The 23,769-nt window shown below is 41.6% G+C and overlaps 1 protein-coding gene across 1 annotated transcript in view; it reads left to right on the top strand.

Moving 5' to 3' along the window:
* Positions 1 to 23,769, top strand: part of Pdzrn4 (PDZ domain containing ring finger 4) — a 341,120-nt gene that overhangs the window by 297,597 nt on the left and 19,754 nt on the right. Inside the window, 2 exon segments of the mRNA XM_050127841.1 lie at positions 18,012 to 18,110; positions 20,364 to 20,426. Of these exon segments, the coding sequence (XP_049983798.1) occupies positions 18,012 to 18,110; positions 20,364 to 20,426 (162 nt within the window).

Below are 23,769 nucleotides of genomic sequence, written 5' to 3'. Positions count from 1 at the left end.
TGTGGATATAAATAAATCTACAGGAAAATCTATCAGTTCACAAAAGTCTAGACCATCACTTAGTTTTCAGTTTTTACAAAATAGATGATAATATAATGGCAGTGGTAAACATTACAGTGAACTGTTCTTTGTTAGCATATGAGTGTAAGCAAAGAGCTGGGACCTAACTTGGGAAGTCCCCGTGTGTGTCATTTAGCTGTAAATAAGGCACGAGCATTTGCTAGGAGCGTCACTGGAAATAGGGGACATGCAGTGGCAAGAGCATCACTGGAAATGAGGCTTGTGCATTTGGTAGGAGCGTCACTGGAAATAGGGGATGTGCAGTTGGTAGGAACATCACTGGAAATGAGTCTAGTGCATCTGGTAGGAGCCTCACTGGAAATAGGAAATGTGCAAACCTCCGCACGGTGAGCTTGCTCCCTTCTAGAGGATGGTACCTAGAATGTTTACCTTTGTGCTTGAATAAAAAGCTTTAGTGCCTTGAAGGCATTACTGTCTTTATTTGCTTTTGCTTTTGAGTGAGGGAAAACCTGTGAATAAAACAAAAAATGCTAGCTACAGCACTTTTTAGAGTTTAATCTCTTTTGTTAAGTGGGAAGTATCTGTACACAGTTAGCTATATTAAGAATCTCGAACTAGGCATGGTGGTTCAGGCCAGTTATCACAGCACTCATAAGACTGATGGTTGGACATCTTGAGTTCAAGGCTAGCTTGAGCACAAACTAAGCCCCTATTGCAAAATTAAAAAAAAATAGATACATACATTACATGGATTGATAGAAAGATAGATAGATGATAGAGAAAGAAAAAAAAAACAGAGATAGGTAGATAGAAAAAAAATCTTCATTTTACCATGTAAAAGAAAAAGAGCAAAAAATTTGGCCAGCAGTTGCTATGGCACTGGTAGGATCTCGACAGCAGTAAGTGTCAAATGTCTTTTCCTGTTATGATGACCATGGGAAAAGCTGCAATCCACAGTGTAGAACAGCTGAGAAGAACTGTGTAATAAGAGCTCGGTGCTTTATTAAAAAGCCCAGTCCAGCTCCGGAAAGCAGTGGAGGGAAGTCAAGGTCATCTGTCGAAAGGTTTATTTATTTCCTACTTCCTCCTTGTTAATCTTCCTTTTATGTTTCCTTAATAATTCATGCAGAAGAACTTCCTGAATTCTTTTCAAACAAAGAGAAGCTCTGGGTTAAGCGTTGACAAATTTCTGTTGTGTCAACACAGACCTAGGGCGTCTTCTAGTCTGGAATTTAATGTATAATATCTGAAATAGAGAAATGTAGACCCTACTCTCTCATTCATCAGATCTGGAGGTCCGCTGTTTGTTTTTAGTGATCTAATTAGAATATTTGCCAGGATCATAAAGATGTGCTGCACTATATATATATTCTAGAGTAACTTTAAAAATTAAGTGGAATTGCTGGCTCCAAAAGAAAAGAACAGAACAGAAAGAGAACATTTAGAATATTCTATCAAATGAAGATTTCCCTAGGATGATACTCAGTGAGAAAAATACTCAGAGAAGCAATAAATATGAAATACCAAACAAATATGATATCTTCCCATCTTCCGATGATTTATCAATATATATTTATTAGAAAATTGTTGTTACTGTGAACTGTGGTGCTAATATAAAATAAAGAATAACAAGGTTCTTCTTTATAATTAGTTTTATGGGTTATGCTTTCTACTGACCACTTTTTTTGTTTTGTTTTGTTTTGTTTTTTGTTTTTTTGAGACAGGGTTTCTCTGTGGCTTTGGAGCCTGTCCTGGAACTAGCTCTGTAGACCAGGCTGGTCTCGAACTCACAGAGATCCGCCTGCCTCTGCCTCCCAAGTGCTGGGATTAAAGGCATGTGCCACCACTGCCCAGCCTAACCACTATATTTTATAGTATTATTTTTAGATATTCTTTTTTGCTTTTTTTTTTTTTTTGATTGTTTTTGTCTTTTGAGACAGGGTTTCTCTGTGTAGCCCTGGCTGTCCAGGAACTCTCAAAACCATGCTGGCCTCGAACTCATAGAGATCTGTCTACCTCCGCCACCTGAGTGCTGGGATTAAAGGTGTGTGCCACTACCCATTTCCAATTTTCACTGGAAGTCCTGGAGAAATTTTAAACCATCACCTGACCATATTCTTAACCAATATCTAAGAAATTAGTGTAAAAAATGGGAAATGAAAAATATAATAGCATGAATTCTAGAACATAGGCATATTCTATATAATGCTTATAAAATAAAACTCCTTTTAGTATTGCTGTGACATTTTATAATTAATATGAAATACCAATGAAAAAATGAGTTTGTAGAATTTTAGCCTTGAAATTCTTAATTACTTATTGGTATGCAGCTCCAACATGAGGCATGCTATGTGGACTGATCATTTTAGATCAGCATTTCCATTCAAGTTCAAGAAATAGATTTTGTTAATTAGCATGCTCCTCTTTTAGGAGGTTTTTGATCATTTATGTTTGTTTTCCTTTCATTACCTTTTAGCCCAAGTTAGTAAGAAGTCCCCAGCCCTACACTATCTGGTCAGACTTTCAGATCTTACTACAGCCAAATTTACTCCCTGGGTTTATTTTAAAGGGCAGAACTAAAACTCTCAACTTCTCCTTCTCTACCTGCCCTACCTTCTATTTTTTTTCCCAACTTCTGTTCCATGTGCTTAGCATGGTTTCCTGTACATCTAAAGACTGACAACCAATGGCATTGTTTTCCCGTGGGGATAGTCGTTATAACTCTATCCATTTTACCCTGTCTCTACAGTCCCACAGTTTGCTAATCCTCCAGCTCCTGTGGCCATGCTGTAAAGGCTTAGGTTTCCCTCTGGCTTCTGCACAGCGCTCACCCTGACAATGGATGAGCTATAGATTCTCTGTCTATTTGGGCAGAATATGTTCCTTTTCTACAGATTCTGAATGTTTTCTTAGGATTGCTGGTTACTCTCTTAAGCAGCATTGTGAACCACAGGTCTCATTGTGTTAGCTCATCTCTTTACTGAAAACATGGCCAGCACAAATGTAACCAAGAACCATAATCAAATCCGAGACAACTGAGTCCTGTCCTTTCCGACCAGTAACTCCACAGAAAGGGTACAGCCAGTATCAAAGACATGTTGCTAGCACTTTCTTTGGGAAAACACATTTTCAGTAATTCAAAGAACACACCTTACAGACGTGGAGACGGAGGCTCAGTAAAGACTGCAGGGCCTCTGAGCAGCAGTGTCCAGTGAGGTGACAGGAGGGATTGAGCCTCTCCTGACAGGCAGGGCTTGGGTACAAAAGTTTAGTGAGCTCTGTCTTCATCTAACATTTGCTATAGACACCAAGGGCCAAAAGAACACAGAGGTGTTTTCAGTTCAAGAGCCTTTCCCCTGGTCATTGAACACTAAGTTCTCGGTGGTGGTCCCGAGTCTGTGCATCACTCACCTACCTGTGTGACCCGCATCCTTCAGTATTGTTCACACCCTTCAAGCGTTCTGCTGCAGTTAACACACCGTTGGCGGCACCCTCAGTCCAAGCTCCTGTGTGGTAATTTAATAAGTGAGCAAACAGAAAGCAGTTAATACAGAACAGTTCGGTTGGATGGCACCGAGGAAGCCTGTGTGTTTGACTCTGAGCTCTGCCAGTAAATTACCAGCTCAATACGAGAAAGTTATCTCCACTACCAAAGTTGGAAATAGAGATAAATCATCTTTAAGTTTCAAATAATTCCAAAAGTATATAATTATGTTAATTTCCTAAAAAGTTAATAGTAAAGTTAAAATAGGACGAATTTTGAGTCTTTCCAAGTTAAATATAAGAAGACCAAGTGCTTGCTTTCTCTCAATAGTCCTAATTGATGATTTGGAATTTATGTGAGATGAAGATCGAAACATTTGTGTCTCGAGCACCTTCTCCCTCCTCTGACAAGGACTTTGATTATGAGTCCTTCCCCAAGCACATTTTTCCGGCTGCCATGCTGGGCTACTCACCCAGCACACAGTGGCTCTCGCTGCAACCTTCCCTTTCATGGCTCATCTCATCCAACTTTACCAAATGCCTCACTGAGTTCATTGAATCCTTGCCTTTAGCTCTCCATCTATACAAAGATCTTGTCAGTGATCATTAGACTAGAAATTTATTGATTAAACAGGATTAAGCCTTGAAATTCAGAGAAACCAAGAGAAGCCCTATGTTCCATTTCTGCTTCTGATCAGTTACTGCCCGTGAGTGACCACAAACAAACATCCATGCGGGCTTTGCATTCTCCTGTCTATAAAACAAAGTTTACAGCAGGCCTCAGAATCTATCAAAACTAACTCAAGAAAAAGAAGACCAAAATAAACACGTAAGGGAAAGGAGCCTTTCTCTGTCCTAACCCCAAGTAGGGGTGCAGTGATAACCCCAAGTAGGGATGTGGCCCTGCCCCTGCACTTTTGGTCTCCACTTGCCTTTTAACTTTTATCAGCTCTTTTTCAGAGCCTCTCTCCAGATGCTACACGTTGTGGCAAGATTAAACTTAAGCTGCTCCTGGTCTACACTCTTGTAAGTTCAAGTACTAAAAGAAAGACAGATGTTTTAGTCTATATTAGTGAAAGTTAAAGTCACAGTCCTGTTTTTATGATCTTGAATGAGACCCAGTACTGCTCTTAAAGAAGTTATTAGGGCTAGAGAAATACTATGGACTAATATCTGGGTCATATGTCCATTCTTCAAACTAAAAAATGGCCCAAAATATATACATAGACTGTGAAAGGAACTGTAATTCTTAAAAAAAACAAAAACAAAAACATCCAGCATCTCATTTCCAGAAAGACAGTGAGGGAATATTGGACAGGCCACAAACAAAGGCTATGTATACTATTGCTCTGCTAGGTTTCAAATGAAAGGAGGCATAATTTACAAAACACTTTAGCATAATATTTCATTTGTACAATTATTGCTCTGCTAGGTTTCAAATGAAAGGAGGCATAATTTACAAAACACTTTAGCATAATATTTCATTTGTACAAACTTTCTAAAGCCAATAGGGAATAGAATGTTTGGAAAGAATTTGGGGAGGACAAAAGAAATATAAATAAAATAAAGAAAGATATTGTTTACAGAATCAGACCTAGTAGCAGGAAGTCATGTGGTTGGAGGCATATCTTTGAGGAGTTATTGGAACCCCAGTTCTTTTCTGTCACTCCTTTCTTTGGGACTGCCATGAGGTAAATAGGCTTTGCCAGTTCTCCAACCATCATGTCCTATTAGCCAAAGGCCCCCCAAAAAATATGTCAAATAATCATGGACTTAAATTTCTAAAATCCTGAGCCCAAATAAAGATCCAGTTTTCAAAGTTAATTAGCTCAGGCATATGCCCCTGTGGTCAACTATTAACCAGCACAGAAAAGAATTCAGATTACTTAATATATTGCAGTTGGTTGTCTTTTACAATGATCATGATCTGGCCAAGGCCCAAGTTTTTAGTTTTATTTTCACCAGGACTTTTTCATCCAGCTCAGTTTTAAACTCTGTTTGCAGCGCAGTAACTACTGAAAGTTTCTCTGATATGGCGTATTGTTCCCTGTCTTGGTGCCTTTGCTGGGTGAATATTTCTCTCTCTGAAAATTCAGTCCTTCTTGATCCCAAGACATTTTGCTGGGTTCTTCTAGCACCCCCAATTTCAAGGCAACCAGCACTTCTTTGGGAGTTCTCTTCTGCCCTACCCAATAAGAGTTAAATTAAATGCGCGCGCGCGCGCGCGCGTGTGTGTGTGTGTGTGTGTGTGTGTACCCTCATGAATGCATATGTCAAAGGAAATGATTTACCAAGGAAAGAGGGAGTAACAACAAGGATAAAGATGTAGCTTCATAATGGAAATCCTAGGAAAAAGATTTTAGACCTGGCATACAGGGCACGAGTGGAGAGGGCTAGACTCTCTCATCAACAGAAAAGCAGCATTGAGGGTGGATAGGGTTCATGTGGACACACACTGAAGAGATGAAGCGGTAGTTTGCATCTTGTGGCTTCCTTGTCTTTTAAGAAGCGTGGAAAAGGCTGACTGGCAATCATGAGGAGAGAAAAGGTATCACAGTGGAACTGCAGGAGAAGGGTACGAAATGACAGAGTAGGAGAGTGGAGGGTTGTGGTGTGCCTCGTCATAACACGATATAATAGCCCGAGATGAGATACTAACTAGTAGTGAGAAGTCACTATTGGAAGTTTGAGACAAAGAGAAAAAAAATCTCAACAGCTTTAAAGAAACTAGATAAGCAGTTGCCTTGGCCACTCATCTGCTTCGGAGCAGGGAGGTCGACTGTGGAGCTATTATCAAGTCATAGCTTCTCTGAGAAGGAGAATTTTTCGTTAAAAGTTTAGTCCCTGAACCCATACTCCAGCGGAAGCCACACATTCAAGAATGAAGAGTGTGTGTGTATGTGTGTGTGTGTATAATAGCGTAGGAGGAGTTGAGGGAGGGGGTATATATAATCAAATCCCTTTGTGCAAAATTCTCAAAGGACAAGTTTGAGAATGGGAAGTGGAAAAGCAGCCTGGTGTAGAAGGTGCCATGGTTTTCAGGCCGCCCCAACTGAGATTTGTCTAGTGGATTTCCACAGAGCCTCCATGGCCGCTGAGGTGTGTGTTCTCATCCAGGACCTCCCAGTTTCTCAGATAGGATTACAAGGGATAGACTTAACAGCAATTGACCTTGTTCTACTTGATATGCAGTGCAGGGAACAAAGGAAGTATGGATTTTAATAAAAAAAATCATTTTTGTCTACGTGTGGGTTCAAAGCAATGTAAGCACAGAGGTGACATCAGGTGACTTCATGAGCGAAGCATTCACAGAGAAAAGTAGAAAGGTCATAGACTCAACATTGAGTACAAGAACAGAGGAGCTAAAGGGGTGAATTTGAGAGCATTTGAGCTCCTCAGAAAGTGGAGTGCTTAAAACATTTTACAATTAAAGCACAGGACTGGTTGCCTAGACCAAGAGATGGTCAAATTGTATTTTATGCTAGTGTGAAAATGTCCATTTCAAGCCCAGAACCATGCACAATGTATATATGCTAATAAAGAGATTATTTAAAAAACCTAAACACAGACTGGGAGGTGGTGGCATGTACCTTTAAACCCAGCACTCCAGAAGCAGAGACAGGCAGATGTGGCACATGACTTTAAACCCAGCACTCCAAAGGCAAAGACAATTAGTTTGAGGCCAACCTGGTCTACAAGAGCTAGTGCCAGGACAGGCTCCAAAGCGACACAGAGAAACCCTATCAAAAAAAGCACTAAACACTCGAAGAATAAATAATCCAATCAATAAATGAACAGATGAACTGAACAGACAATTCTCAACTGCACAACAAATACAAGAAAAAAAATGCTCACCATCCTCAGCCGAGGATAAATGTTAACTATGCTAAGATTCCCTCTTATACCAGGCAGAATGCTGTCATCAAGAAAAATTTTTTAAATCTTGGCAAGGATACAGGGAAAGCAGAAACTTTATACACGATTGATGTGAATGTAAATATTACAGTCACTATGGAAATACATATGGCAGTTCTTCCAAAAGCTAAAAATAGAACGACATATAATCTAGTTACACTTCTGCCAGGTATATACCCAAAGGCTTCTAAGTCAGCATAGTACAAAGCCATCTGCTGCAGTATTCTCCACGGTAGCCAAGACAAGGAATGAGCCCAGGTGCCATCCAGACAACTAAAAACTATTGATGCACACGCTCCAGTAAGAAGAATGAGATTATGTCTTCAGGAAAAAGGATGGATCTAGAAAACCCCAGACTTGTGAGAATAAATACCATATATTATCCTTCATGTGGGGAGGTGAACAAAAACAAAGAGACCTGAGAGCCAAAAGAGGGTGGGTAAACAGGGTTAGCAGACCAAGGTGGACAATGGAGGAGTAAATACAATAAGAACCCTATGTGTGTATCAAAGTAAATGGAGAGCAAAATTACCATATATACATGTATGTAAGTCTATATACATACTTATAAATATACGTGTTATGAAGCCTTTTGTTGCATACAATTAATATGTGCTAATAAAGCAACTTTCAGAAACATATTTGCAAATTGTATTTCTTGTACATTGTGTTGGCATTTTAAGTGGTTCTGATGGAAAACTTCCGAGAATTAACCATCACAAATGATTGTGATGGTTCGCAATGCCATTAGAAAGCTAATCAATAACCATTTCAATCTCCACTCAGTACCCAAGACCCAACTCTGAAACCCTTGCATTCCTAGATTTTTAAATAGTTACCTATGAGTAGCGGCGATTTCTTCAAAAGACCCTGCAAACATCATCTATCACAGGCAGATTTTCCCTCATTTTCTTACACACCTTTGTGCTCACAGGAGGCAGCACAAGGTCATCACAGACTATCATACGACCTAGCTACTCCATCATGGCTAAATATTCGTATGTTACAGAGATACCTGCCTCTTGTGTTTATAGCAGTACTCATCGTAATGGCCAAGATATGGGGATCAACAAAGTGGACCCAAGTTGCATGCGGTCACTTGGTACAGTCGAGCAGAATTAGTGACAAGTTGATGGGACATCACCAACATGTCTTGGTTTTCCATTTTTACCTGTATTCCTGCTCTGAAATTCACGATGGTGCCTCCTGATTAACAGCGTCGTGAACCTGCCTCCACCTCAGTTTTCACACAGTGGGAATTAATGTGTTCTCTTTAGCTTAAAACCCTAATCAAAACGAGCAGTTTTGACTTAAGAGGATTCACAGGCCACTGTGGGGAGCCGACCACCTGGATCTATTTCTCAAGGAATTCATAAAGTCGACTTGAGTAATAATTGAGTTATGATCCCAAGGGAAAAGAAGCGGCTGATAATGGACTAGAATTGAGGATACTGTCAAAGAGACCGTGCCATCCACCTTACTCCCTACATCAATGTGCTGAGAAATGAGATTTTGTTGTTGTTGCATAATTTGTTCTGAATGCAATGCCATCGCTGGGACTTGAGCATTCCAGGGGTTTTACTGTTTATATTCCTGCAGATGTGATATGGGCTTCCACTGCCTGGAAGCTAGTGGATTGAAGTGGAAAAGTTTGGGCTTTCCTTCTCTGCAAGGGTTCAACTTTCCACAGTTTTCATCTGAATTTTTTCTTCAATAATTTTCAAGGCATTTCTTTAATTAGCTTCAATATTACAAAATTAAGTGAAGACAGTGATGGGAAAGGTCCTCCCCTCTGTTCCCCATCTCCTTGGAGATGAATGTCCTGTCTGGTCCTGGATACGATTCTGGCTTGTGTAATGGTGACCCAGTCCTGGGGGCCACTATGCATAGAGAGTCCTACCTGCAGAACATGGGATTTATTGTTGTTCTTTTTTTTTTATTTCTTCCTAGACTCCATCACAAAAAATAATTTTTTCAAAGTGTTCTAATACAACTGATTTCTGTAAATATTCTGATGTTTTCCAAAATAAATATATTCTTTTTTAATTAATTAATTTTTAAAAAGTTATCATTTTACATTTTATATACCAATCCCAGCTCGCACTTCCTCCCCTTCTCCCTCCCCTTCCATCTTCCCCCCCCCCCCCCCCCCCATTTTATATACCAATCCCAGCTCGCACTTCCTCCCCTTCTCCCTCCCCTTCCATCTCCCCCCCCCACCTAGACCCCCCCCACATCCACACCTCAGAGAGGGCAAGGCCTCCTATGGGAAGCCATCGAAGTCTGACACATTGCTTTGGGGCAGGACCAAGGCCCTCCCCACTATATCCAGGCTGAGCAAAGTATCCCTCCAAAGAGAACGAGTTCCAAAAAGCCAGTACAAGCAGTACAGATAAATCCTGGTCTCACGCCAGTGGCCCCAAAGTCTGCCCCAGTCATACAACTGTTACCCACATTCAGAGAGCCTAGTTTGGTCCCATGCTGGTTCCCCCACTCTCAGGCTAGAGTCAGTGGGCTTCTATTAGCTCAGGTAAGCTGTTTCAGTTGGTGTCTCATCATGGTCTTAACTCTTTGCTTTTATTCTCGCTCCTCCCTCTCTTCTACTGTACTTTGGGAGCTCAGCCCAGTGCTCTGCTCTGAATCTCTGCATCTGCTTCCACGAGTTGCTGGATGTGGGTTCTATGGTGACATTTAAGTTAGTCAACAATCTGACTACAAGAAAAGGCCAATTCATGCACCCTCTCACAATGGCTTAGAGTCTTAGGTGGTATCATCTTTATAGAGTCCTGGGCACATAATCGTGCATATTTCTGGAGTCAAATATGATATTTAAAATGTGTATCTAGTATGTGATGATTGAGGCAATTTAATTCAAAATCCACTACTTCAGACATTTGTCATTTTGTTATCTTGAGAACATTCAAAATCCTTTCTACTAGCTATTTTGGAATATTCAACCAGTTACTGACAACCACAAGAATTCAGCCACCCATGGGAGGTATTCCTCTAAGCGCACTGTTGTACCCTTCTGTCTGTGAATTATCCACTCTCTCCCTCTCCCCATGCCCATGGGCTCTGGGAAACACTCTTCTCTCTTACTTCTATGGGATCTATTTTTTATTCCCATGTAAATAAGAACACTCAGCATTTGTTCTGGTGAGGGCCATTTCACCTGCCATCGTGGCCTCCATCCATGCTGCAAATGACAGAACGTTTTGACAGCCGAACCATAGTCCGGGATTTATATAAACAGCATTTCCTTTATCCATTCTTTGGTTTCTGGGTCATGATTGTTCCCGTGCTATGGTGATTATGACTAGTGCTGCAATCAGCATGGGACACTGGTGCCTCTGTGGCACGTATTCCTCTTCCTTTGGATGTTTACTGCATGGCGAGAGAGCTGGGTCACACGGGGATTGAGAACCCTCCAGACTGATTTCCAAAAGCCTGCGTTAGTTTGCATTTCCCACACTGTGCAATCTTCTTCTTTCACTTGCAGTCTCGCCTTATTTGGTGATAAAGATGGAGTGACTCTGGCTAGGTGAGACGATATCCCATCGTTAAAAACGCTCCCTCTTGTCCAAAGGCTAAGTTATTTCACAGCAAGCTCTTCTTAGATCTTTTCCAAGCTCCATCCACAACAATCCAATCCACACAGGAATGAATGCCATAGTTTGCTTTTTTTTTTTTTTTAAAGAAACTTATCCATTCCCAGAGCATGGCATTTTGAAGGTTGTTCATAGTGAAGTAAACACGGCTGTTGGAGCACCAATTTGGGACACAATGCGATGTTAACACCACTATCGCCATCAGTGCAGGAGGCCTGAAGTTCACAAACACCCATGAATTATCTCTGTGGGGGATCCAGCAGCTTTTCACTTTTATGTTTTTCAAGTGGATTCCTGGTGACAGAGAGAGATGGGTGTGAAGATGCAGGGAAGCCTGATGCATTACTGGAAGCATTCCTTTGGAAGCTATTGGGCCCTGCTTAGGAGTGCTGAATGGGGTCTCTGCAAGAGAATCACCTCACACCGTCTGCACAGCTCCCCTGACCTCAGAGAAATGTGTTGCTGGCAGCTGCTTCGAAGTGCCTTTGTCATAGAACCTTCCCTCTGAAGTGTGTGTTTCCATGGACCACTGTGAACTGTGCAGCCACTGCAGGAAGGGGTGCAGGTCTACACTGGCCCTGGGTTCTCTGGCTTATAAATTGTGATATCCATTATACTGGGGTCTCTCTCATTGCCTGAAGTTTTACCCCTGCAGTTCAGTCCATGAATTTAAGCTATGTGTGGCTGAGGAGCCAGCTCAGTAGGAGAGGGACTTGCCATGCAAACTTGAAGACCTGGTTTTGGAGCTCCTGTCCTCGTGTAAATGAGAAACCCTTACACAGTAACACGGGCCTGAAATCCCAGTGCTGTGGACACTAAGACAGGAGCATTCCAGGGTCTTGAGTCCCAGCCAGTCTAGCCAATCAACGAACTCCCAGCCCTGGCTCTAAAACGGTGGGACCGGAAAAGTGACTCAGCTGCTAATGGCTGCAAGCCCGACTACCTAAGTCCACACCCTGAAACTACAAGGTAGAAGGATAGAACTGGCTTCCACAAGTTGTACTTTAACCTATACACACACACACACATTAAATACATAAAGATAAAGAAAAATGTTTTTTAATGGTAGAAACTGATTGACGAACAGAATGGCATTTATCCTTGACTTCCGAGCACCCAAGCACACACATAAACATGTGTGCACACACAGAGAAAGCTCTATGCTTTCTGCCTCCACTGATATGAACTAACCCCTGTTGGATCACACTTTACATGACCTTTAAAAAATTAGGATTTGCCTGCAGGTATGACCGCTGTCAGAGTTCAGAAGAAAGTGTCTTATCTCCTAGATCTTCAACTACAGACCATTGTAAGCTACTAAGGGGGTGCTGGGAATCAAACAGGAGCACTCTGGAAGATAAGGCAAGGTTCTTAACCACTGAGATATCCTTCTATCCTCACAGTTTGTCAGTGAATGCCTTTAAGATACCCCAGAGACACCAAATCATGGTTATGTGTTAAGGAATGAAAACATGGCCTTTTCTCTTAAATTAATTTGACCAAGACTGAACCCAAGTCTGAATTTCTACCTCTCTCCCTGTGTCTTCCATCTGTCTGTAAATCAGATTATTGGTCTATCCATGACTTGTCTGGTATGAATGTCTTTTTGATATCCTGCTGTCCCTAGTTCTGTCTTTAACAGTGGATTTTTCCTCTGAACTTAACAGCACAGCGAACATGGTATGGGAAGGGAACGAGGGACTCGTTACAGAATCTCTAGGAATTTTCCAAAAGAAGAGGTAACTTTCCTGACTCAGAATTGTAAACGGCACCGCATACAGACATATCAGGCTATATCCATGTTGATAACAGCATTTATAGCAGATATTGGTTTTCAGGTTGAATTCAACTGCAGCATGCTTCCAGCAAACAATTACCACAATACACAGACATATACACATATGTTAGTCTTCATCAGGGAATAGAAGATTAAAGCCATTAATTAGCTTAGGTTGGAATAGTTGATTATATAGGCAATCCAAGGCATAGTAAGGTTGGTTGATCCATGATTTTCTCAAATGAAGGCTAACTTTAAAAAGTTAGAAAAGCAAGTAGAAAAGCAAGTTAAATATATATTTTAATAATATTTTTAAATTTTTATTTTTCACATCCTTTTCATCCTGATTGCAGTTTGCCCTACACCTACTCCTCTGTTTCAGACAGAGAGGAGGTGTATCTCAGGGGTATCAACCAAACATGTCACAACAAATTACAGTAAGGCCAGGCACAAACTCTCATACCAAGACTAGACAAGGTGGCTCAGTAGGAGGAAAAGGGTCCCAAACTCCAAACATAGGCAAAAGCATCAGAAATACCACACACTCCCACTATTAGGAGCCCCACAAGAACACTATATAAACATAATGTTTATATGCAGAGTTTCTAACTCAGATCCACTCAGCCTCTGTGATTGTTGCTTCAGTTTCTGTGAGCCCCTATCATCTTTCTTAGTTGATTCTGTGTGTTGTGTTCTCGTGGTGTCCTTGACCCCTCTGGTTCCTAAACCCTTCCTCCCCTACCCCTTCTGTGGGGTTCTCCGGCTTCACTTAGTGTTTGGCAGTAGGTGTTTGCCTCTGCTCCCATCAGTTGCTGGAGGATGCCTCTCTGAACACAGTTGGACTAGGTACTGATCTATGACCTTTTTTTCAGTCGTATTTGGTTCTATTAGCCTGGGTTTCTGGGACTGCCCAGCCTCTGGTTTCTAGTCATCCACATGGTGTCAGGTGTGGGCTCCCTCTCCTGGTGTGAGCCTCAAGTTAGACCAGTCATTGGTCTAACTCTCAGGTTTTAAGTGGATTTAGTTGGCCACATTGGGTGCCAATTGTTGACTGAGGCTGCTCGTTCATTCCCCACCACCCAGACTTGAAATAATTACACAGAAACTATATTATCTGCAATACTGTTTGACCAATATCTTAAGCATATTTCTGGCTAACTCATATCTTAAATTAACCCATTTCTAATAATCTGTGTATCACCATGTGGCTGTGGCTTACCAGGCAAAGTTCTGCTCCAGTGGCTACCTGGTGTCTCACTGACTCCACCTACTTTCTCCCAGCATTCAGTTTAGCTTTCCCACCTAGCTCTATTCTGCTCTATCACAGGCCAAAGCAAGCTTCTTTACTCATTAACCAATAAAAGCAACACATATACAGAAGGAATTCCCACATCAGCCATCTTTATCCTAGCACATCTCACAAAGCAAGACATCTTGTTGGTTGAAGGTTTTGTGACTGGGTTGATTCCCCAGTCTCACTGCTGGGAGACTTGCCTAGTTACAAAAAATGCCACTTTGGGCTCTGTGTTCCCCATTACTAGGAGACTTCACTAATATCACTCTCATAGATTCCAGGGACTTTCCACTGCACTAGGTTTTCTCATCACCCCCAAGCCCCCCAATTCCAGTCATCTTGCCCAGTACTCTCTCTCCTTCTATCCCCCCTCAAGTACATATTCTTAAATGATCTTATGGTTTATTGTGGACTTGGCTTTATGCTCTGCCCAAAGTTAAATGTTTTTGGATGTCAAGAAATCATTTTCATAAAATTGTACCATTACACCATATTTTGCATGAATTATAATAATGAGCCTCTTAAAGAGGATTTATTTATCAGTTTTATTTCTCAAGTACACTTGTAAGAGAAGCTCACCCCAAATACAAGATTTTGCTGGTGGTATGATTAAACAGGAAGCCTAAAACACCTGTGCAGAAAGACAGATGCAGCTGGCTAGACATGGGAAATAGCCTACTGAAACCTAGACAAACAGACAGTGTTAATGCTCACTTTACATAGTGTTTTTGTTTACATAATTTTTTGTTTTGTTTTTGTTTTTATGAGACAGGGTTTCTCTGTAGCCCCTGCTGTCCTGGAACTCACTCTGTAGACCAGGCTCACAAAGATCTGCTCTCCTCTGCCTCCCAAGTGCTGGGATTAAAGGTGTGAGCCATCTCCGCCTGGTTCACATAGGTTTAATAATAATAGTATTTTTACCTCAAGGTCTTAATGTCTTACTTTTAAATTCTTAGGCAGCTAGTTTGCCATGTTAGGGAATGGACGCCATGTGGGTGATCCAGTGGTTCTGTGGTTAATGGATTCATTCAATCCTCTCACACAGCACTTAGATCTGCCTCTTGTAGACAGACCCCAAAGTGAACAGGGAGCTCTGAGAATTCTGAGCAAACACTGAGAAGTGCACCCAGAGGCACATGCCTTCCCCAACATGAGACATCAGCCTTCCTCCCTTTGGAAGACCGTAAGGACCTCTGATGGCTCTGATTGAAGGGCTCCAAAGGCATCTCTCTGCAGTGTGCTCAGGTTTCCTTGGAGACCTCTTAAGAACAGCAGGCTTCTTTGCTCACTAAACTATTGTTGGAAGAGACAGCTCTGTGGCTGTGACTCCTGCTGAGAAATATGGGTTTGGTTAGGAGCTCAGCCTATGGCACTATGAACCACTGTCAACTTGGGGGAAACCCTTGCTAGGTGTATGCATTTCCCCTTCAGGTGACAAAAACATGTTTCCTGTTTTCAGAGGGTAAGGGATTTCCCACCTTTCTCTACTCCCCAGACAATTTGGTAGGTTTGTTGTTTATTTTTGAAATTGTGATTTAATTACAATGTTTCTCCTTTCTCTTTCCTCCTTTCAAAGCCCCCTCATATCTCTCCTTGTTCTTCAAGGCTTCTTTTTCATTAATTGTTATTATATGCATATATGAATTTGTATATACAAATATATCCCAACCTATAACCTGTTGTATTTAATGTTCCATATAATGTTACTTGTTTTTCTTTTTTGTTTTCTGATTTGGTTTGGTTTGGTTTTGGTTTTTGAGACAGTGTCTCACCATATAGCTCTGGCTGTCCTGGAATTAGCTATGTAAACTGGTCTCGAACTCAAAGAGATCTACCTGCCTCTGCTTCCGAGTACTGGGATTAGAGATGTGCACCACCATTCCCAGCTGTATGTGTGTTTTGCAGGGCTGACCTTTTGACAGTGAACACCCAACTGGTGTGCTCTTTCCTGGGAAGGACCATCTCTCCTGCCTCCAGTTTCCTTTAGTTCTTTGTGTGGTTGAAGCTTGGTGGGCTTTTCTCCACCCATTTTGGCATGTTTGCTGGTCTTCTCATTCAGCTGGCTTTTAGAAGCAACTATAGCAACTTACAGCACCTCGGCACACTTACGTTCCCTGAAGTTTCATTTTGCTCTATTTTGCAGCACTTGTCTCAGGGTATAGGACTAAATTTTGTTTTATTTGCTGTGGGCTATGAAGTTATTGGGCATTGCAGTTTATGCTAGTACGTGGTCTCGTTAATGATTTCCCCATAGTTTACAGCACATCGTTTATACAAACGGTTGTTACTCAGTGACAAGGGCGGCTCTGATAGACTAAACTGAAGGGAGGGGACTTCTCCAGATGTTACAAAATGCTGTAGAGAGCACCCTACAGCTTGTAGTCAAGTGAACTTTTCCGTATTTAGCACTGCTCTTTCAGTTCTTGGGCAGCTAAGCGGGGACCTGCTGTCTTAGTCCTTTCTGTCTGCCGTAGCAAACACTGAAAATCAGAAGACTCATGAAGCTCAGACACCTTTCTCAGTGCTGGAGCTGGAAGGTTCAGGATCCATTCAGAAGCAGTGTGGTGGCTCATAGGGCCCTCCTCCTCCCCCAGGGTACCTTCTCCCCGAGGTGTGCATGCTTCAGGGCAACTGTGCACTCTGCCCCTTTGATTAGAGCACTAATTGCATTCATGGCCTTACCACTCCTTACCTTCCAAAGGTCCTACCTCCTAATTGCAAAACCGCATTGAGGGTTAGAATTTCTACATCCAATTTGGGAAAGACATATATGGTCATATCATTATTTTATTAGCCTTCATAATCATTTTATACACACACAGATACATACATTTCCCATCAAAAAAAATGTAAGACTTCTTAATTATGGGTTGTTTTTACAAAATCATACACAGACAGGGAAAGACTAGGAAGGAATGACAGCACCCTTCCTGGTAGTGACTGAGTCCATGATGAACACCTGCTTTTTTGGGCAATGAAGAGGGGGGAGCATTCATAGAACTGGGAATCACATGGCTCTACAGGGCTGCATTCAAGAGCCTTGCTCCAGGCTTCTCTTCCAAATTACACCCTTCTCCCTCCTCGGATTCTTTAGGAATAGGCCTTATGTTCTCCACAATAGAAACAAGTTCCCCAGGATTGCAGCTGCAATTTGTCTTTCAACACCTGGAATTGTGTGGTTTATCCTGGTTTGTGTCAGAAAGTGGCACAAACCCATATCATTCTATGAAACTGAAATTATTATTTTTCTGAACATAAATCAGGAAATGGATTCAGTACACATTACCTGAGGAGGACATTCCCAGCCCCTTATCAGTGCATGTCAGGGAATGGATTTTCTCGCTCATTCGCTGTTGCATTCTGAATCATCCCCCTGCCCCATAGAGCGGTTGATATCTCTCCCTTCTGCCGATGAACCCCTTTCTTTCCAAGGGTGAGGGTTGCTGTAGAGTAATAGAAAACTTTAACTTGACCTACACAAACCTTCGCTTCTTAGCACACTCTACAAAGTTCAGAGGAAGAACGGATAGAAAGATTCAGTATAGTCATTTCGTTTTGTTCAAACTTAATGTCATTTTATTACATTACAGAGGAAAATGCAGCAACAATATTTGTGAAGCTTTTTCTACCTTCTTTGATATCCTCAAATAATTTATGATTCCAGCTTAATAATTTATGCAGTTTTGTGTACGAATTCATGTGATTCTGCATACTTCCAACTACAAAATGAAAGCCTGAAATGCTGATTGGACTACACAGAAATACTTGATAAATGTAAATTTCAATGGTTTTTGTTATGAAAGTTCATTTCAGATGTTTAGCAATAGTGCTCAAAATGTCTCACAGTGACCGGAACTGCATCTTTTAGTTTGCACTCTGAGATTAATGTCTCAATACGCATGCATTCTCTCAGGAGGTTGAGCTGTGTCGTGTTAGCAGTCAAGAGAAGCTGGGCCTGACGGTCTGCTACCGAACCGATGACGAAGAGGACATGGGCATTTATGTCAGCGAGGTGAGAGATGCTGTGGAGAGGATCTGCAGGGTCCTGAAGGGAGGGAGAGGGGGAGAGATGACTTGAAAGGGCTCAGTAGGAGAAAAGCCTCTTCGCAAGGCCTGGATGTGAAGAACTGGCCGCCTTCCAATTCTTGCCACTTTCAATTAGGGGAGCAAATTATGCTGCCCAAGTAATGCAATTATCATCAGCTTGTTTAGCATGGAGGCTTTCCCTGCAGAATCCCAGCAAGGAAAAGTGTGAAAGTAGTAACACTGTCTAAATTGGAATAAATTCCCGGAAGGTCCCACAAGAGAGCAGCAGGCTGAGCTGAGCTCTGGTCCCCAAACATTTGTCCTTCCGTCCCACTGCATCTTTTATACTCTGCTAACAGCAGTATTGGCTAATTATTTTAAACTAACAGTCATAATAATCACCTCTTTACTCTGCTGATGGGGTGGACAGATTTACCCAGGAAGTACATCTGTCCATTTCTTTTATCCAACCACATGATCATTTTCAAGAGGCAAAGAACTACCGTTGAGTCGCCATTATAGTGCGAGCTCGAAAGACTGCCAAGCGGAATGTATTGCAAAAGATATCTGGAAAAGTAGATCATTTTAGAAAATGTAAAAAGGTGTGTATTTTTTTCAATTAAAACTACTTATGACTTAACCCTATGCTTGCCGCCACCCATGAAGATGTGCAGATTCCATAACTTAGTTCCTGCAGAAATGTCTGTTAGGATTAGACAGCCTAGAAGCTAGTGTTCTCTGCAGCTGGAGCCATGATGGATACAGTGTTAAACAGCACCCAACAAACTCAGTCAACAGTTTTCTGCAGAGCTGCTTGGGCTGTGCAACTCTGTAAGAGATCTGCAACTAAAACACCTGGGGAGCAGCACAAGTTTGAAAACACGGAATGGGATTTTTCTTTCTCCCTTTACCAAAGATTTTGCCGCCTCCTTCCCACCTGGATAATTCTGCAGAGCTTACTTCATTTGGCGACTTCTTTAAAAGGAAAGACTCCAGTGACCCCTCTTCACCGAGGAATGGGGGAGCAAGACACACCCGCTGAAACCTTGTCTGTCATGTGTACAGAAGCAGGCAGTTTTGTGGGTGATTTGATTACAGTGTTAAGGACAAAGTTTCATGTAATGGATGGCCTTAAAAAGGGACACACTTCATTGATAATAGAATCCTCTTCATTCTGGTTAAGTCTCCGTTTAGCGTTTTAAATGGATCAGGTTCGAAATCTCTCTTTTCAAAGGTGATTTTTTAAACAAAAAAAGCCACAGAAACTAAACACGTGCCGTTGTGAAGCGCTGTCCTCATCCCTCTTGAGTATGCGCAAAGAATTTCAGTGCCTGACTGATGAGTGTCATCTCATTCTCAGTTCTCAGCCGGGACCCTAATAACATGCAGTGTCGGAACTGAGCAGATCAACCTCAGGCACTACTTGAAATACTCAGGGAAGAATCACTGATGGAATAAGCCAAGTCTAGAAATGACTTGAAACTATCACAGGGACTGGATAGATAAAACTATAATGCTAAATGGGTAAAACCCCCCAATGAATTGAAAGCCTTCACTCAGGTGTGGCCTCTTAAAATACTGGAGCATTCTCAGTAGAGCTGTAAATAGCTGTTCGTTGTAATAATGCAAAGTTGATATAATTAACACTATATGTAAAGTGGCGCCAAGTAACAGGATGTAGATAGGTTTTTTTTTTTTAATTCTTGAACAATATAGATTAAATATCTCTTTTTAAAATAATATACTTGTGGCTCCAAAATCCATTTACTAAGTATGGACTTGAGATATCTATCAGCTTTCCAAATACATCTCCAGGATTATTTACAAGTCACCTTAGTATCATGTAAATGTCCTAGGTCCAGAAAAGTCCTGGTGTTAATGACGTCACAGCAATCCCATCAGCTAAAGACTATCTGACAACTGGGCTCCAGAAATGACAGAAAGGATGACTAAAGGGAGGGCCCAGATGGAGGGAGAGGGGACAGAAAAATGACCTGCAAATGAAGGTCTTCCTGGTCCATTTTATTGTTGCTAACTCTAAAGATGTTCATTTACAGCTCTAGAATTAGTGATTCTCACAGAGAAAAAAAATGAGAAACACCCTATCATAAATCAATAGAGAATCGAGCCAATATTGTCTAAAACTATACTATCTTAAGGTACTATGTTTTAAAACTGCATTTTAAACTCTTAGAAGGATAGTGTATGGCCCTGAAGATATATATATTCTCTATTACAGGTTGACCCAAATAGCATTGCTGCCAAGGACGGCCGGATTCGAGAAGGGGATCGTATTTTACAAGTATGTGATGGGATTATTTTCTCAAGTTTCCCATAGGTGGTCTAATAGCTTTTATTTTATCTTGGTTCTTATAAAATGTTAGGAGTAAAAGAGCTTGTCGTGGCTTTTGCATATTATCATCTATAAAACAAAATGCTATCATTTCAAAGTAAAGGGGGTTTACTTTTCTCAATAGTTATTAGCTAATAATTATTGAGATCCATGGAATGAGATGGCTGTGTTTTGCCTTCCTGTTCCACTATTGGTTTTGGCATGCTATCTGCCTTCCTCCATATAAGCCCGTTTTCTTATCGTAAGGTATATAGCCTGCTGTTGTTGCAAAGGTTACATGAGATGTGTGCAGTGTGCTTAGCACAATGATGATAAATGGCTGGTCCTCAGCAGTAGCTGTTACTCCTAGCTGCAGCGATGGCAGTCTTTCCCAGAATAAACTACTTGAACATGGATCCATGTGTTCCCTTACTATACAAATCTCTCCAAGTCCAAAGCAGCTTTCACTCATGGCTTATGGGGGAGCTACCAAGGCCAGATGGAAGAGCTGTGATTTCTTCTCCATAGAGAAATAGGAAAACATTCTAGTTAACTGAGAAATATGAAACAGTGAGCGGATCATAGGCAGGTCCAGGGCTGGAAAGAGTCCCATTGCCTGATGACGGCTCACAGAAAGCCAAAGGCCTGTTCTAAACCTGCCTCTGCCCATGGTATCTCTTCGGAGTCTTCCTCTTAAAGAACGACTGGATGAATTCACACAAGACTAAAGTCTAGGTCAATCCCCAAATGAAAGAAAGTGCTGAGTTGAGTTCTTAGTCACAGGTGTAAAACAGAGCAAGAGGTACGAGCATGGTTGTTTGAAGGAGTACCCACTCCTTCTATAAGTCCTCAGAGCTTCTAGAAATGGTACCATATCCAGAGTTTCCATCTCTCCAGCTAGGAGTGGACGCCCAGAAGATGCTGCTTTACACTCAACTCTTTACTCCAACTCTGAGCTTCAGAAATAGACAAGATGCACTAAGGGCACCTTGCCCTGTCTAAATGGGAAGACAGAAGCCCACACAGATGATGGCAGAATAGCGTGGCATTATGGAGGGGTCCCTAAGCTGCTTGGTGTCTAACCCTGCCAGCCCCCAGGGCAACCTTGCTAACCCCCATCAGGCTCCCACTCCTTCTTTTCCTTAGCTTGATACCACAGATCCCATCCAGCAACAACCCTCTAGGGCTCTAATTAGGAAAGAATAAGAAGTAAGAGTCTGTGATAATTTAGGGTCCAAGCAGTTTCCAGAAAACTTCAAGAGTATGCAATGCAGGAAAACTTATGAGTGGTGGTCTGTAGTTAAGCAAATGGACCCGTGTCCATTGTTGGATACATCAGGGGAATAAAATGTCTGTCAGGCAATCTAGACATGGCTTTGTTTTGAGACACATGTTCAACATCTACACACACACACACACACACACACACACACACAAACATGTCAATGAATGAAACAGGCATTTGGGACAGATGAATAAAATCTGCAGAGAAGCTATACTAGGGTAGCCTACACAAGAAGTTAGTGTTTACTATAGATAGTGGAAGGCTGGAATATTCTATTTTTCAAATGAATTGAACTATTAACTGTGTTGCTGCCTTATTAATATTTCCAGCTCACCAAAATAGTGTGACTTCTTGGCTCTCAGGTCATTAGGTGCTAACACACAGTAAGATGTTGAGTATTCGAAAAGCTTGGAAGGATCCGTACCCACAAAGTGGCCATCCTATTCAGCCACATGTTGAGGTATTGAATCTATCCGTTGTCATTTTCTCTGCTGTCCCCTCCAGCTCTTGCCTCCTCCTCTTCCAGCTCTTGCCCCTTCCTCTTCCAGCTCTTGCCTCCTCCTCTTCCCACCCACACCTCCTCTTATACCATCACCTGGCTCCCTTCCAACTTTCCAGCCGGCTCTTCTCTCATTGGCAAACACCATTTTTAAAATTACATTTAATAAGATTACATCCTTTAGTTCTGTGGCTAACTGGATAGAAGGGGGTGGGAGTGCATGTGTTTCTATGAGACCGCGTATTTTGAAGCTTCTACGTTCTTAGCTATTTTGTATGCAGATTTATTTGTGAAGGAAAAAGCCTACGGAATAATAAAGAATTCCTTAATGGAATTAGTTCATTGAAGAAACAATGGCAGGGTTGATAAAGTGCTGTTTTCTGCCAGATTACTTTCCATTCTGTGACAAATACTGCAAACTAAATGAACACACACACACACACACACATCACATTAAAAAGCCTAGAATTCAATTTTGTCTCACACACATAGGAAGCAAAGTGTCTTAAGGGTGATGGTGAAATTATATTAAATAAAATTGTGACAAAATTGTACCCACAGACAAATAGCTCCCATCTGTCTGGTGAGGAGATTATGGGATACCTTATAATGAACAATTAATGACTCCTTTCCCAGAGAGAGGGCAGTGGAGAAAACAGAGGAATTACTTCTTATCCATAAGGTTTCTGGGTTGGCTTTTATTTAAATTAACCTCTTTACAGAAACTGTGACTTTAATTGTCTATTTATGATGGCCTAAGGGGAGTGTATTTATGAGTCTACCCTCATTGTGGAGCTAATATTTTCTTCATCTAGCATACCATAGACATCTTAGATGACTTTCTGATGATGCCCATTCCTCTCTCTTCTCTCTGTCTCTCTGTCTCTCTGTCTCTGTCTCTCTCTCTGTCTCTCTCTCTCTCTCTGTCTCTCTCTCTCTCTCTCTCTCTCTCTCTCTCTCTCTCACACACACACACACACACACACACACCACTCACAGACTAACAGTTGGTAGACATCAGAAAGGGACCACGCAGAAGGAAAAAACATGAACATGAATCAGCCTCTCCAGAATGTTTCCGGTTCTAATATATTTTCTCCCAAAGTGCTGGGTGGTTCTATCTGCCATACCATTGACAATAACTTAGATCCATCTTGTTCGTGAAATTTACCTGGAAAAAATTATAGTGCCAAAGAAGGCATTTCTGAGTCAGACTGCAATGGTTAAATGTCATACAAACAACCAGTTCCTGAAAGGAGACGGTACCATGCCCCACTGTCTCCTTGGAGGCATAAGCATAGAAGAGTCCCTGTAAGCAACCTGCTGTCACGCTGGTCAAAGAGCCAACCATGTGCCTACAGATTCCTTCTGTGAAGGCTCTGCCAGAAGGGATGATGGGATGGCAGTCTTTGAGTGAGCTGTCTGCATTCTCAGCACTATATCTGAACTGGCATGCAGTGTGTGTTCCCATGTGTTGAATTTTTCTCTTTGAACAATGGTTTTCCCCAAGTCTTTTCTAGCTCCTTTGT

This window comes from Alexandromys fortis, unplaced genomic scaffold (genome assembly GCF_014885135.2).
Source record: "Alexandromys fortis isolate MF-2015 unplaced genomic scaffold, M_Fortis_MF-2015_v1.1 scaffold_28, whole genome shotgun sequence".
NCBI classification, from domain to species: domain Eukaryota; kingdom Metazoa; phylum Chordata; class Mammalia; order Rodentia; family Cricetidae; genus Alexandromys; species Alexandromys fortis.
The sequence above is the reverse complement of the archived record's forward strand: the minus strand, read 5'-3'. Positions and strand labels throughout refer to the sequence as shown.